The 15,126-nt window shown below is 40.8% G+C and overlaps 1 protein-coding gene across 2 annotated transcripts in view; it reads right to left on the minus strand.

The window, feature by feature from the left end:
• Window positions 1-15,126, minus strand: part of AKAP8L (A-kinase anchoring protein 8 like) — a 38,779-nt gene that overhangs the window by 10,235 nt on the left and 13,418 nt on the right. For both annotated transcript variants that reach the window (XM_039359541.1, XM_039359540.1), the window contains exons 7-8: window positions 10,354-10,408; window positions 724-832 (exon numbers count right to left, since the gene is read on the minus strand). In XM_039359541.1, the coding sequence (XP_039215475.1) occupies window positions 724-832; window positions 10,354-10,408 (164 nt within the window). The remainder of the gene's footprint in view (window positions 1-723; window positions 833-10,353; window positions 10,409-15,126) is intronic.

Genomic DNA, 15,126 nt, shown 5'->3' on the forward strand with positions numbered 1-15,126 from the left:
TTGGGAACTTCTCTTGAATTTAAGAAGAGAAGCTGATGTATTTTAGATAGAAATCATCTTTTCCAGCACAGAAAGAACCTCCACCTGTTTTATAAAACCATCCTGAAGTCTTATAATTTTACTCTCTGTAAATCACTTGTCCCTAAACATAATTTGGGAATTGCTGGGATTACCAGCTCCCTAATCATAAATCTCCTTATTTTCCTCTGTATAATTGCTCAAAATTCCAGTTAAAAAAAAAACCTCAGTGGCAGTATGAAAAATATTGGTTTCTTCCCTCTGTAACTTGTTTCTCTTTTACTGTTATACCTAATCCTAACTTAAAAATAAGACATCACGTCAACTTTCATCAAGTTAACTTTCCTTATGTCAACAGAGGTTGGATATATTGTTTTACAAATAAAAATATGTAAATATAATGAAATAATCAAATCTGAAAAAGTGGGCAATCTAAATACTAGTATAGAGCCCTGGTGGCACAGTGGTTAAAATGTAATATTGCAGGCCAGTTCTGCCCACAGCATGGAGTTTGATTATGATGGGGCTCAAGAGTGACACAACCTTCTATGCTTCTGAGGTCAGTAAAATAAGGACCCAGATTGTTAGGGGGCAATATGCTGACATTTGTAAATTGCCTAGAAAGTGCTGTAAAGCACTATGGAGCAGTATATAAGTCTAAGTGCTATTGTTATAGAGTCATGCCTTCCTAGAGAAACAGCTTACCTTTCTACCATACGATCACGGTATCGTTTTTTTTGCCTCTCTTGAGTTTTCGTCCCAGCCTGCAATTTGCGCTTAATTTGGCTGATTTCTTCTTGAATTGTCAGAGCACCTAAATATATACAAATACACATATACAGCTATATGCATACATATTGAAACAATATCCACTATATGCATACATATTGAAACAATATCTATTGCTTTAAATACCTAAATCACTTATTTATAACAACTTTAAAGAAGCAGATGAAAATATTTACTTATGCAACCTTTGGAATAATGATCTTATTTACTATTACAGTACTAGGTGGGTTTAAAAACTATGAAACTAATTTCTTTTGGTCATAAAATGTAGCTAACACACCTTAGAATTTGTTCAGTAAAGATTGGTTACAAGTGCTATGTTGTTAATGTGCAGTTCGGGAGTTAGACATTACCTTACAGGGAATAGGCTTGTTCTAGCACAGTGGTTCTCAACCTTTTTAATGCCGCGACCCCCAACCGGTCGTAAGTCGAGGACTACTGAACTGGTGCAACACCGTTTGCAGAATGGGACTTTTGGCGGGCTCAGCAGGGCAGAGACAGCCTGGACAATTCCTATTGGCTTTTGAAAGCCAATAGAATTAGACTCTATTCAAGAGAGTCTATTCTATTGGCTTTCAAAAGCCAATAGAATAAAAGGGAGTAGCACAGCTAAGCAAAAGGGAAAAAAAAATGGCGGACTGCGTTGTTTGGCGACCCCCGTGAAATGGTCGTTCGACCCCAAATGGGGTCCTGACCCACAGGTTGAGAACCACTGTTCTAGCACCATCAAATTTTGGACTCGCATCACGAGATGCCTTCAGACAATGTGATTTATAGCAAGGATACAAAATAATTTCATAGTTATATCTATGACCTCAGTTTTGAAATATAGTAAGGCATCAAGAATTAGAATTTCTGCATGGGAGGTGGCCAAAAGTTATTAACACAGAAAATATGAATTTATATCTGATTGCAACAATAAATTAGTAATAATGTACTCATTTGTAAGCTTCTTAATTTCATGTCATATATGGTCAAATAACTTCATTTTTAAATTCAGATGATACAACTTGATAATATTGAACACTGAGAAATGAATTTAGTATAGTATTTTTTTTGTTGTCCATTATTGGGCTCCCATTAGTTTTTATTTGATAAAGAAAAAAGATGACTATTAATGATTCAATTGCCCTTTAATGATTCAATTGCTTCCTTAAACAGAGCATGTCATTATCCATGTATACTACTACCTGAAGATTTTTTAAGTATAATTATGTCTTACAAGTTTTCTCTTTACAAACTTTAGAATAAAAATAACTGAAACTGATTAACTGATTTTAATTTCTTTTCTGCTTTAATATTTAATACTGTAAGCCACCCAGAGTTGTTGGATGGGCAGCAAATAAATTTTCTAAAAGTACTGCACAAAAAGTAATAGCTTTCTTAATAGCTTTAAGTGCAGAACTGAATTTTAGTTTAAATTAATCTTCGATTTGATCCTATATACAAGCTGTAAACAGAGAGGTCTTCTCCATATGTTGCCCTCTAGACATGTTGAACTACTGCTCCCATGCAGTTACAGAAGTAGTTAAAAATATGTTGATTGCACCATGTTGGGGAACATTAAATAAATCTGAAGACTGCACAGTTTCCCTGATTACATGTAGCGTGAATCTACTCTGGTTGCCATTTTTGTGATCAACACGTATGTTTTGATAATTCAGTTGAGATTATTTCCATGCTACTTAAATACAGATTCAGTGGACTATAATCCTAAAATGTTTTACCCAAAGAAAGATTACTCAGTATGCAAACATTGATCTTTCAGTGGATTTACAAAGTTCATAAAATGGCCATGCTAAAACTAATAAATAGAAACAAATCAATCGAGAATTAAATTGGAAGAAAAATAAAATTTAAGTAACAATATTGAGGGATAAGAGTAACACAAAGACAAAGTAAATAACAAGTTGAAATCCCTACTGGAAATTTCCAATAGGAAATTTACCAGCAATCTAGTAAGAAACTATGTAGCTTGGAGACAGGCAATGTCTCACTTTAACAAACTGGACCAGAATTATAAAGATGGAAGGAATGTGAGGCATTCATAAGTGGAAGAGACAATTCCTATGCAGGCTTCTAATATTCTTCCCATGAAACAAGCAAGCAACCATATAAGTTATGTGTGATAACTTTTTTCTTTATAGGAAGCAGTATACTAAAAGTAATAATTTGACTTAGGTGGAAAGTTCCACAAAATGCTAGTGAAGGAAATCTGGAATCTGCTACTTCCTGTTCAATACAGACCAATCCAGTCCACATCTTCACACATAGTTTGACAACAGTAACTATTATTGATATTTTTAAAAAATCCTGTACAATTATACCATTGTTATTCTCATAATACATTATTTATAATTAGAAGAGGCGTTGTCTTACCTGAACACCTTTTCTCAGCATGACGATGGAGAATCCACAGATGGGTTGATCTTGCCTTTCTGCCCTAGAGACTAAGTCAATCAACCTTTGCCATGTCTCTCTTCCTCTGGCTAGGAATCCCCAGTCACGACGAAGGCGCAGCAGTTGATGATATTTCAAGGTGGTGGTGGCTCAAATTCCCCTGACACAGGACCAGATTGACCCGGGGGGGGGGGGGAATGGATTCTCCATTGTCATGCTGAGAAAAAGCGTTCAGGTAAGACAACACCCCTTCTCCAGCATGACGAATGAAGAATCCACAGATGGGACATACCAAAGCCTCACTGTCCCTATGGGCAGGAAGAAGTCTGGGCCTGTGTCCCACTATCTATTACTACCCTTTGGAGAACTCTCCTGCCAAATGAAGTGTCTGCTGAGGTGAACTTATCTAACTAATAATGCCTCACAAATGGGGAAGGAGACGACCAAGTCGCTGCCTTGCACATCTCTTCGATTGACACCTGTGTCACCCATGCCGCTGAAGTTGCCGCACTGCGAGTGGAGTGTATGGTGATTCGTCTTGGAACTGGCAAGGAGTGCGTCTAGTACGCCCCTGCTATGCAAGCCCTAATCCATCTACCAATAGTAGAGGCAGTCACCTTCTGACCCATTGAAGAGGGGTGGAATGAAACGAATAGGGCTTCAGATTTGCGAAAAGAGGCAGTTCGCTTAATATAGCGACGTAAGGCTCTACGAACGTCCAAGGTGTGCCATTTACGTTCCAAATCATGAGACCACTCAGGACAAAAATCTGGCAGCACAAGCTCCCGCGCCCTGTGAAACAATGAGTTGATTTTGGGGACGAAGGAGGGGTCTAAGCATAGGACCACCGTCGTTATGAAAAATACATAAGTCATCTCTAAGTGAGAGTGCTGCCAATTCCGAGATGCGCCTAGCTGATGTGATGGCTACTAGGAAGGTGACCTTGAGTGTCAAGAACCGTAGAGTGGAAGTTCTGACGGGCTCAAATGGAGGTGAAGTGAGAGCCTGTAAGACCTTGAACAGGTCCCAAGAGGGATATCTGTGAACCACGGGCGGTTTGCTGTTGATTGCTCCCCTGACACAGGAACGTACCATGGGGTGTTGAGCCAAGGGTACTGAGTTGCCATATGTGAGCACTGTGGACAGGGCAGCAACTTGTCTGCAGATTGTGCTGGGTGCTAAACCCTTCTTACGTCCCTCTAGTAAATAATCCAAAATTCTTGGAATAGGAATTGTAGCTGGATCTAATTGTTGTCTCCCACACCAGTTACAGAAATTATTCCATGTGGAATCATAGATTCTATTAATTGCAGGCCTTCTTGAAGCCTGAATCATGGTAATCACATCTGATGAGTAGGTCTCTTTTGTTATGAGCCTCCTTTTAAATGCCAGGTGGTTAGCTGGAGCCACTGAGGCTCTGGGTGTTGTAGTGTCCCCTAGCTGAGGGAGATTCGATCATGGGGTATCCTCCATGAAGGAGAGGTCAAGAGACCTACGAGGTGGGCATACCACAGCCGTCTTGGCCAGTGGGAGCAACAAGTATCACCTCTGCCGTTCCTGCAGTATCTTCCGGATAACTGTCTGGATCAGAGGGAGAGGAGGGAACGCATACAGGAGCTCTCTGGGCCATGGGCTGCGTAGGGCATCTACCCTTTCTACCCCTGGAGACGGGAACTGGGAGAAGAATCTTGGGAGCTTGGAATTTGCCGGGGTAGCGAACAAGTCCAGCACTGGATGACCGAACCTCTCCGATATCTCCCTGAAGAGAACCGGGTGCAGGCACCACTCAGAGTGGTCCACTGTGGCCCTGCTCAAGAAATCCACTTGCTGGTTCATCTCTCTCGAGATGTGCTCCGCCTTGAGGGACGAGAGGTTGGTCTCTGCCCAGGTTTCTAATAATTGAGCCTCAGCCATGAGGGACCTGGAGTGGGTACCCCCTTGCCTGTTGATATGGGCTTTCGCCGCCATGTTGCCTTGCCACTGTGTCGTAGAGCCAGAAGTATAGCTCTAAACTCCGACTAGTTTATGTTGTGCTTCAGATCTGACCGGGACCACCGACACTGGGCCAACTGGAATTGCAGGTGCGCTCCCCAGCCGAACAAGCTGGCATTCAATGTTAGGATGAGTCGGTTGGCTCCTTGAATAAGATTCCCCTGGCCATCGCTGGGGAGACCCACCACTGGAGGGATTTCAGGGTCTATGAAGGACCCATACCTTGTGGTTGGAGGAACTGGTGCCTAGTCTCTGGAACGGGAGCAAGAACCATTGGAGGGTTCTGGAGTGGAGCCAAGCTCAAGGAACTACTGCTATGCAGGAAACCATCTTTTCTAGCAGTTGAGAAAGGATTGCTAGGGTGACTACTCGCTCCCTTTGAATCTGGGTGACTAGGGATCGGATACTGTCCCGACGTTCCTGAGACAGGTAAACCTCGTACTTCCTTGTATCTATTACCGTGCCCAGGTGAAGGAGGTGGGTGGAGGGAACTATCTGGCTTTTCTGAAAATTTATTGAAAACCCGTGGTCCTGGAGAGTCTTGATGGACAATACCAGTTCTGACTGAGCCAATTGGACTGAGGCTTGAATGAGGATGTTGTCCAGATAACACTGGACACGCACAGGAATGGTCCTGAGATGCGCGGCCAGCACCACCAGGACCTTTGTGAATGCTCTGGGGGCGAATGGTAGAGCCCTGTACTGAAAATAGTGGCCTGCGTAGCTGAACCTGAGGAATTTTCGGTGTCCGGGAAGGATGGGAATGTGTAGGTAGGCCTCCATCAGGTTGATGGACGTCAGGAGGTCCCCACTTCTGATGCTTGCTAATATGGATTGGAGCGTTTGCATCTTGAACTTCTTGTGTGCCAAATGGATATTTAATTTCTTTAAATCTAGGATTGCCCTCCACCCTCCCGAGGCCTTCGGAATGATGAACATAATGGAATAAAAACCCCGTCCCTTCTGCCCTGCTGGTACCGGTTCTATGGCCTGGATCTCCAGGAGATGTCGAATGGCGTCTTTCATGAGGCTTCTTTTGACCGGATTTTTGGATGTTGAGCAAGAGACGAAATACCTCGGGGGGGGGGGAGTTGAACTCTAGAGTCAGGCCGAATCTGATGGTGTTGAGGACCCAGAGATCTGTAGTGGAGTTCTCCCATTTGTGTGCAAAGACAGACAACCTGCCCCCTATGGGAGAGGCACCTTTGGTGTCACTTGGACCTTCTGAAAGGATGGCCTCCCGCGCCTCGAAAGGGCTGTTTAGCCTGTAATTACTGTCTGGGTCTGTCCCTGTTACCAGATCTGTCGAATTGGTGTTGTGGTCTGGGAGGATAAGGACGGGAGTAATGGGTGAATTCCGATCCTGTGTCGGTTGAGTGAAAGGATTGCTTGCAGGCATAAGGGGTAGCTCTCCTGTCCGCTCTCCTAATACGATGGGACATGACCTTACGCTTATCCTTGTTCTCAATCAGATAAGGATTTAGTGTCTCTCCAAATAACTGGCCTCCCATGTATGGGCTGAGGCCAACCACCACTTGGACCTAGCATCTGCTCGCCACTGTCTGAGCCACAGAAGTCTGCGAGAAATAACATTAGATGCTAATGCCCGGGAGGAAAATCTGGCCGCATGCAATGAGGAGTCAGCCATGTATTCTGATGCAGCCACTAATTTATTTAAATCTTGGTGCATCCATACCTCTTCTGGTGGGACCCTAGCCTGCAATTGGTGAAGCCAGAGGAGTGAAATTCTTGCAAAAAAGGAAGTTGATGTAGCTGCCTTTACTGCCCATGCTGAGGCTTGGTGGGTCTTGTGGAAATTAAGCTCCGCTTTCTTATCCTCTGACTTCAGAACCTCCGCTATATCTCCAGACACAGTGAAGGAGGGAACCAATGGTGCTAAGGGCTCATCTACAGTGGGGACTGCTAGCACCTCCGACAGTGCTGGAGCCATATTAAATAACTTTTTATAGGTCCCCCCCGGGGATAGAAAAGTACCTGGCATTCCCCATTCTGTTCCATGGGAACAGAAGTAATCTGACCAACCTTTGCATTATTCTTTTGCCTTGCAGCTTTGGAGAATTGTTTTTCCATTGTCTTTGGACTACACTGAGGAAAAGGGGAGAACAGGGAATGTCCTGTTGGGTAAACATTGGTTCTGAAAAGACCTTACTGTAGGTCCCTGGCTGGTGGAAGGTTCAGCCTGAGGGACACTTTCAGGACCAAGTTGAGCAGTGCTCCTGGCCTTGTGAAGTAAGGATTTAAAAGGGCCGGATTAAACAGGCCTATGAAAGGAGGGGAATCAGGAGATAAGTCCTCATCTTCTGACATCCCCTGCTCTCTCTGTTCATTGTCCCCTATGAACAACCTTCTACTCCTGGAGGAGTTGGAGGGGGAAACTGGCCCTTGGTATGCGGCTGCTTCTGTCTGGGAGAGATACAATACATTGCTGTGAGATGGGATCCCTGATGCTATAGACTCAGGTCGAGCTCTCTGGTGTAGGGGCGAAGCTACACCTTGGCCAATAGCCTGAGAAATCAGAAAGTGCATTTGTTCTGATAGTTCCGTCTCCTGAGCCTCTGGAGGACGAAGCCCTACCGCTGTAGGAGTGAATGTGGCCTCTGGCCCCAGAGGCCTAGCTGTACCCAGAGGAACAGGGATATGAACCGATGCTTCCATGGGAACAGAAGTAATCTGACCAACCTTTGCATTATTCTTTTGCCTTGTAGCTTTGGAGAATTGTTTTTCCAATGCCTGGTGCCTCCTGCTTGTTTCTTTCTCAGCAGCTTTGGGAGACCTTTTGCCAGAGATAGCTTTGGATCTGAGTTTCCCAGCAGCCTCCTACTTGGCTGATCTGGATTTCTTGTGCCTGGAGGAACCGCTGGAGGCACCTTGAGATATCTGAGCTTCTGTGGTTTTATCTGCCATTGCAAAATCAGAGCGATCACAGAAAAGGCAATCTCAATGTGTTTGCAACAGAGAGGTGATCCCAATGGCAAGGAGCCAAGTTGTGGCTAGAAGTGGTGGTGGCGCAACCAACCTAATGGGATAGCCAGCACACTCACAATCCTGGTAGTGGCGGCAAGACCAACTTAATGGGGTAGCCAGCACACTTATGATCCTGTTAGTGGCAGCGAGACCAACTTAATGGGGTAGTCAGCACACTTATAAGCAGCGAAATCAGTGGTGGGAAGAGGCGCTGAAAATGGCAGCAGTTAAAACGGGCACTCAGCCACGCCCCAAAATCTTTGGAAATTGCGTCCAAACACAGTGAAGGAGGCTGTTGTGGTTGCATCTAATTGTAATAGCCTTGGTTTGCGGCGAGCTGCCAAGGAGCCTGGAATTGGAGAAGCAGCACCCTCGAAATGCCACTCCTTAATTCTGGCCTTCTAAATGGCCTGAGAGTGTTTGTAAGGCTTTCAAGATGGCAGCCACTAGTAAGTGACTTCCTGCTCCATCATTATGTCCAAATTAATAAATGTGGCAGCTGTTTCTATGGCTGACTAATAAGACTGCTGACTGAATTCTGGCCAAAATTGACTCTATTTGAGTCTAAGCGGCCCTCGCTGGGAGGGTCCCTCCCCCCACTCAGGAACAATAAAAGTGGTGCTCAAAATGGCGACCGCTACACTTCTGTCCTGCCTGGAAGCTATAAATAGCTCGAGGCTTCAGCCAATGCCTACAAAACCTCCTTGACACTCAGTGGTTTGAAAAGCAGCGCTGATATCAGCGTAGAGAAGGGAAGGGTACAACCTGGGAAAATCCAGAGTTTTGTCTTTCTGCTAGAAACAAGAACCAATCTTCACCACGTCTCTCTTGGGCTAAGACTAAGTTCTGACTGGGGATTCCTAGCCGGAGGAAGAGGCGTGGCAAAGGTTGATTGACTTAGTCTCTAGGGCAGAAAGGCAAGATCAACCCATCTGTGGATTCTCCATTCGTCATGCTAGAGAATAAATAAAATCAATTTAGCTAATTAAAAAAACTAAGGAAATTAAAGAGCATTAATTGATTAAAGTGATTTAAATGTCAAAGGGTATTTCCCCTTTCTGACACTTATAAAAGGAAGGAGGTTTGGAATCAAATTAGTTAATTAATTAATTAATTATTAATTATTTATCTATTACAGTGATCTTAGGAATCAAAGGTTCAAAACTGAGTGTATTTCCATTAAGAAAGAATAAAATTTATTCTAGGAAATGTTAGAGTTACTATTTTCCAATAAATTCTGCAACTCTTAACAATATACCAATAAGCATTTTGATCATGACAAATTTACATGATACTAAAGATGAAAATTTAGGTTTTTTAAAGCCAGCCGCATGTAGTTCTCTGACCCTTCCCCTGCGGCTCCCAGCCTCCTCTGCCATTTGCAGAGAGAGACAAAGACAAAGAGAGGCACTTGCGCTTCCCTTCTCTCTCTTTCTCTCTCTCTCTCTCTCTCTCTCTCTCTCTCTCTCTCTCTCTCTCTCTCTGTGTGTGTGTGTGTAAAAAAGAGTGGCCTCACCCTGTTCAACGAGCCAACAAGCTTACTGGGCGGGGTTACGTCTCTGCAGGAAGTAGGAAGGGCAGGAGAGAGCTAGCTAGCCCAGCTATGCTGACTCAGGAATTCTGGGAGTTGAAGTCCATGAGTCATAAAAAAGCCGAGGTTGCCTACCCCTGAGCTTGTTGGAGAACAGCTTGAAGTCAGCTTGCCAGGTGAGCAGAAGATTGGAGAGAGGGAGAGAGAGGAGGGAAAGAGAGGGAGATAGAGAGAGAGAAGAAAGAGAGAGAGGAGGGAGAGAGAGAGAGGTAAAAGAGAGAGAGAAAGAAAGAGAGTGGGGGAAGAGGACTGGCAGACCAGGCAGAAAGAGAGAGAGGGAGAGGGAAGGAGAGAGAGAGGGAGGGAGAGAGAGACAGAGAGAGATCCTTTTGACATCTAAAATGAAGATAACACTGTTATCTTCATTTTAGATGTCAAAATGGTTTTGCGGCTCCCAGTGTTTTGTTTTCGGTGGGAAACAGGTCCAAGTGGCTCTTGCCTACCCCTGACCTAACCTGTAGGTAAACTTGGCATTAAAGATGAATGAAATACTTCCATTTGTAGTGACAAGTATTTATTATTTTTTACAATCCCAGTTCTTGCTAAGAATAAACAAATCTATGCATATTTATACTTGCCTTTCTCTGATTCTTCTTTTCTTTCTTCATCTTCAGCACCATCTCCCTCTCCCTCCTGAAATTATAATTAAGAACACTGAAGAATAGGGTTTAGTCAAGGTCATAACAGATCAAGTACTGTTATCTACCAAAATGATTTAGAGCACAACAAAAATGCTACTAGGATGATTAATATTTTATATTAATTAATTGTATGATTAATATTAGCAATAATTAATATTTTTTCTTTGCAGACAATGAATGCTAACAAATATATAATGTTCAAAACTTCAGAATCCTATACAATCCTTATGATTTCAAGTTTTAGGAAATCTTTCTATGATTATTCTAAGATAATGACTATTTAAAATAAAAGCAATTAGTCTTAGAACTAGCATTAACTCTGAATTTAGAGAGGAATAAAATTAGTATATGCAATCTAACTTTGTTGATCTTAAATCTGTGCAGTTTCAGATAAATCAATCACTATTTAAGGAATCTTAGATATATGCAGACTCATGTATATGATGGGAAAATGGAAGTATGCCAAGTGGTCTTTTCCTGTTGAAATACCCCACCCACTCTGGCTGTGACAGAAATCTACGTTAATAGTATCCCAGAGTTTGTACAGATAAAACAATGATACTGCAAAACTGTAAACAGATTTACACAAATAAGATTCATGTGAACTGGTTATATACTTATAAGACTCCATGATACTCTATGTATGAACATCAGAGCGAAGAGCAGGGGCAGATGATTTAATCACTATCATCTTTGCACAGAATCTAATATAATGAAAGGCCTGGATGAGCTTGCCCTTCTATTTGAGCATAAACACAAACTAGCAATGCTGTTTCTTTTCACTCTAGGCTAATGCTCTCTATCAGTAAAATACAGTCTATACTAATGCTTACATGATAACAGCAAAAATAAGGATGAATGTGTAATGCCTCCTTCCCTATTACTCTATTAGACTATTCAGTTCTTCACTGTGTTTTAATTTTCACTCACTAATAACAATGCAGTCCTTCAATGTGTATTCAGTTTGTTTCCCAAGTCAACTATTCGGCTGAGGAATACTATTATTATGGTGATACCTAATATAATAGTACTACAAAATGAATACATAAATGACAAAATCCATTATTTTATACATTTTTTTCAGAGCTACAAAGCAGAACTGTGCCACTGCACATCCAAAGAGAACTAATCTTCACAACATAGTTATGATTGGATTAGTCCGATTGTATTATATATGTTTACATGATCCAGCATTGCTCAAACTGTACTGAGTGCTTCAGATTGCTTGTTTTCTGTAACCATGTATTTTAGTAATAGCATGTTATTTTGCTTTGGTCCTTTACAAGCACTTGCCCCATTATTTATTCCATTTTTCTTTTTAAATGAGTCCTAGATTTAGGATTTGGCAAAAAAGACATAAAATGGGGTAAACCCCACATAACAGTGTCCTTGCTTAGCAATGAAAATGTTTGACTCAATTGTAGTCTTGCATCAAGGATTGCCTATACTGTATAGAAAGATAAGCCAAACCTTTGGAAGCTGACATTACTGGTAGTTGACATGATTAGAGAACTGCAAGAGCAAATCATAAAAGGCTGCCACCGCTGTTCAAGTCACCAATCCATTTCCTTTACATTTTTTTTTAAAGTTTTATTGTTTTTTTCCATTTTTACAAAAGCTTAGGACACAATGTGGTGGTCAGGGTGTCAAATCATTCGAAAACAAAATCATATAAGTATAGCTCAAATTAATTATCAAAAATTTCCTCTCTGTTTCTAAATATAATATTACTTATTAAAATTAATAGTTTTACATAAAATTGAATCAAGCAAAAATCCTCAATCACATTGTGATTATAATAATCTATATCCTGTTTTTAAACTTTACTAATTACAGTTCTCATACTCCAATTACGTTTTAATGAACATATAATTGGGATTTCAGGTATCCTTAATGATAGATCATTCATTGAGACTATTTTTTTCTCTATCACAAATAGCTCTTCCTCTCTCTCTATTACAGCCTACTTATCATATTTAAAATAGTAATATAAATCCAACAAATACAATTCTATTTTTGAGAATATATTCTGTCATTTCATCAATCTACATCTATAAAAATATGTTTAACCCCTTTAATAAAGTTTACACCTTCAAATACTTATCAGCTATATCAGCAAATTCCCATCCTTCATTCATCATTAGAAAAAATCTCTCTATTACAACATAATTATGTTTAAAATAATAATATAAGTCCAAAAAATACATTTCTATTTTTTAAAAATATATTCTATCATTTTATCAGTCTACGTCTATAAAATCTTTTTAACCCCTAATAAGGTTTACTCCTTCAAGTAATTATCAACTATGATAAAAATAAATTCACAACCTTCATTCATTAAGTCAGACAAGATCTCTAAATCCTTTTTAACCTATCAAATAACATTTTATGTCACATTTAAACCTAACTCTAGCTTTCTTTCTATGCCAAGTTAGTTCCCATATTAAAACCTTTTGGTTATCAAGCCTCAAAATTTGGTTACAAAAATTTCTGACGAATTCAAACTGAACAAACTTTTCTTCCCTTCCTGCCAATATCATCTGAATGTTATATTGACTTTTATTCCATGTTATAGTTAGAAATAAGTTATCCACTTTATTGTAGTTTCCAAAGGATCGTATTTGAATGTCAATCTGTGTTATTTTTAATAGTTGAACTGAGTTAATTACAGTTATTTCTTGGTCATCAAAGTTGTAGGTAATGTTGTGTAGAATTAGTTGGCTCAGTGATTTCCACGTTTTCTCCCAGTGTAGTTTCACAATTGGGTTGTAAGCATATTGTCTCTGACTCTTTAAATCAGGGGTTCTCAACCTTGGCAACTTTAAGACTTGTGGACTTCAACTCCCAGAATTCCTCAGCTTTGCTGGCTGAGGAATTCTGGGAGTTGAAGTCCACAAGTCTTAGAGTTGCCAAGGTTGAGAACCCCTGCTTTAAATTGTATATCTTGGTGTGTAAAGGCCTGTTCAGAATCACTATTCTTCCTCTATTGTTCCTTGTTCTATAACTTGATTCATTATTATAGAGGGTCTCCTTTACATTTTTTAATTATGCAAAATATCAAGGCAATCACATTGCCAATAATTCCTATTTAGCAGAGCTCATAAAGGTGTGCGGGCATTACTGTGGGTGCCTGCAAGGTTTTTAGAGTGTAATAGTCACATTTCTAAATGATTTGCAGTAGCTGGATTTGACTATAGATCTAATTTTTTTTCTTCAGAACTGCTCAATTTAATTGTATTACATTAATTGTATTTCCAGGTATGTCTTTAGGTTAGTCCATCAACCTGGAAAAGTACCAGTATTTTTGAGTCCTTCCTTATCCTATATCCCTGGAGATTTGTTGTTTTCAAATTGTATATTCCAATGGTTTACTCATTATCCCTATATTCAACTTACGATAGTTCATTTAGTGACCACTCAATGTTACAACAGTTACATCTGAAAAAAGTGACTTATAATGGGTTTTCACTTTTACAACAGTTGCAACATTCCTAAAGGTCATGTGATCAAAATTCAAGCAATGCCAATTGGCATGTATTTATGATTGTTGCATTGTCACAGGATCATGTGATCACCAACTGTAACCTTCCCAACCAGCTTCTGACAAGCAAAGTCAATGGTGGAAGCCATATTTGCTTAATGTCTTCATGATTCACTTAACAACCAGAAATATTCAATTAACTGTGGCAAAAAAGTCATAAAATGGGGCAAAGCTCACTTAACAACTTCCTTGCTTAGCAATGGAAATTTTAGACTCAATTGTGGTTGTAAGTAGAGAACTACAGTGAGGGAAAAAATTATTTGACCCCCCTGCTGATTTTGTACGTTTGCCCACTGACAAAGAAATGATCAGACTATAATTTTAATGGTAGGTTTATTTTAACAGTGAGAGACAGAATAACAACAACAAATCTAGAAAAATGCATTTCAAAAAGTTATAAATTGATTTGCATTTTAATGAGTGAAATAAGTATTTGACCCCTTCGTAAAACTTGACTTAGTACTTGGTGGCAAAATCCTTGTTGACAAGTCACGGAGGTCAGACGCTTCTTGTAGCTGGCCACCAGGTTTGCACACATCTCAGGAGGGAGTTTTTCCCATTCCTCTTTGCAGATCCTCTCCAAGTCATTAAACGTTTCAAGGTTGATGTTTGGCAGCTCAAACCTTCAGCTTCCTCGACAGATTTCCTATGGGATTAAGGTCTGGAGACTGGCTAGGCCACTTCAGGACCTTAATGTGCTTCTTCTTCAGCCAGTCCTTTGTTGCTTTGGCTGTGTGTTTTGGGTCACTGCCCTGCTGGAATACCCATTTTCAATGCCCTGGCTGAGGGAAGGAGGTCCTCACCCAAGATTTGACGCTACATGGCCTTGTCCATCGTCTCTTTGATGCAGTGAAGTTGTCCTGTCCCCCTTAGCAGAAAAACACACCCAAAGCATAATGTTTCCACTTCTACGTTTGATGGTAGGGATGGTGTTCTTGGGGTCATAGGGCATACCTCCTCCTCTAAAAACAGTGAGTTGAATTGATGCCAAAGAGCTCAATTTTTGTCTCTTCTAACTACAAAACTTTCACCCAATTCTCCTCTGAATCATTCAATGTTCATTAGCAAGCTTCAGATGGACCTGTATGTGTGCTTTCTTAAGCAGGTGACCCTGCAGGTGCTGCAGGATTTCAGTCCTTCACGGCGTAGTGTGTTACCAATTGTTTTGT

The sequence above is a fragment of the Crotalus tigris genome, unplaced genomic scaffold, assembly GCF_016545835.1.
Source record: "Crotalus tigris isolate CLP2741 ecotype Arizona unplaced genomic scaffold, ASM1654583v1 scf7180000019078.1875890, whole genome shotgun sequence".
Classification (NCBI taxonomy): Eukaryota; Metazoa; Chordata; class Lepidosauria; order Squamata; family Viperidae; genus Crotalus; species Crotalus tigris.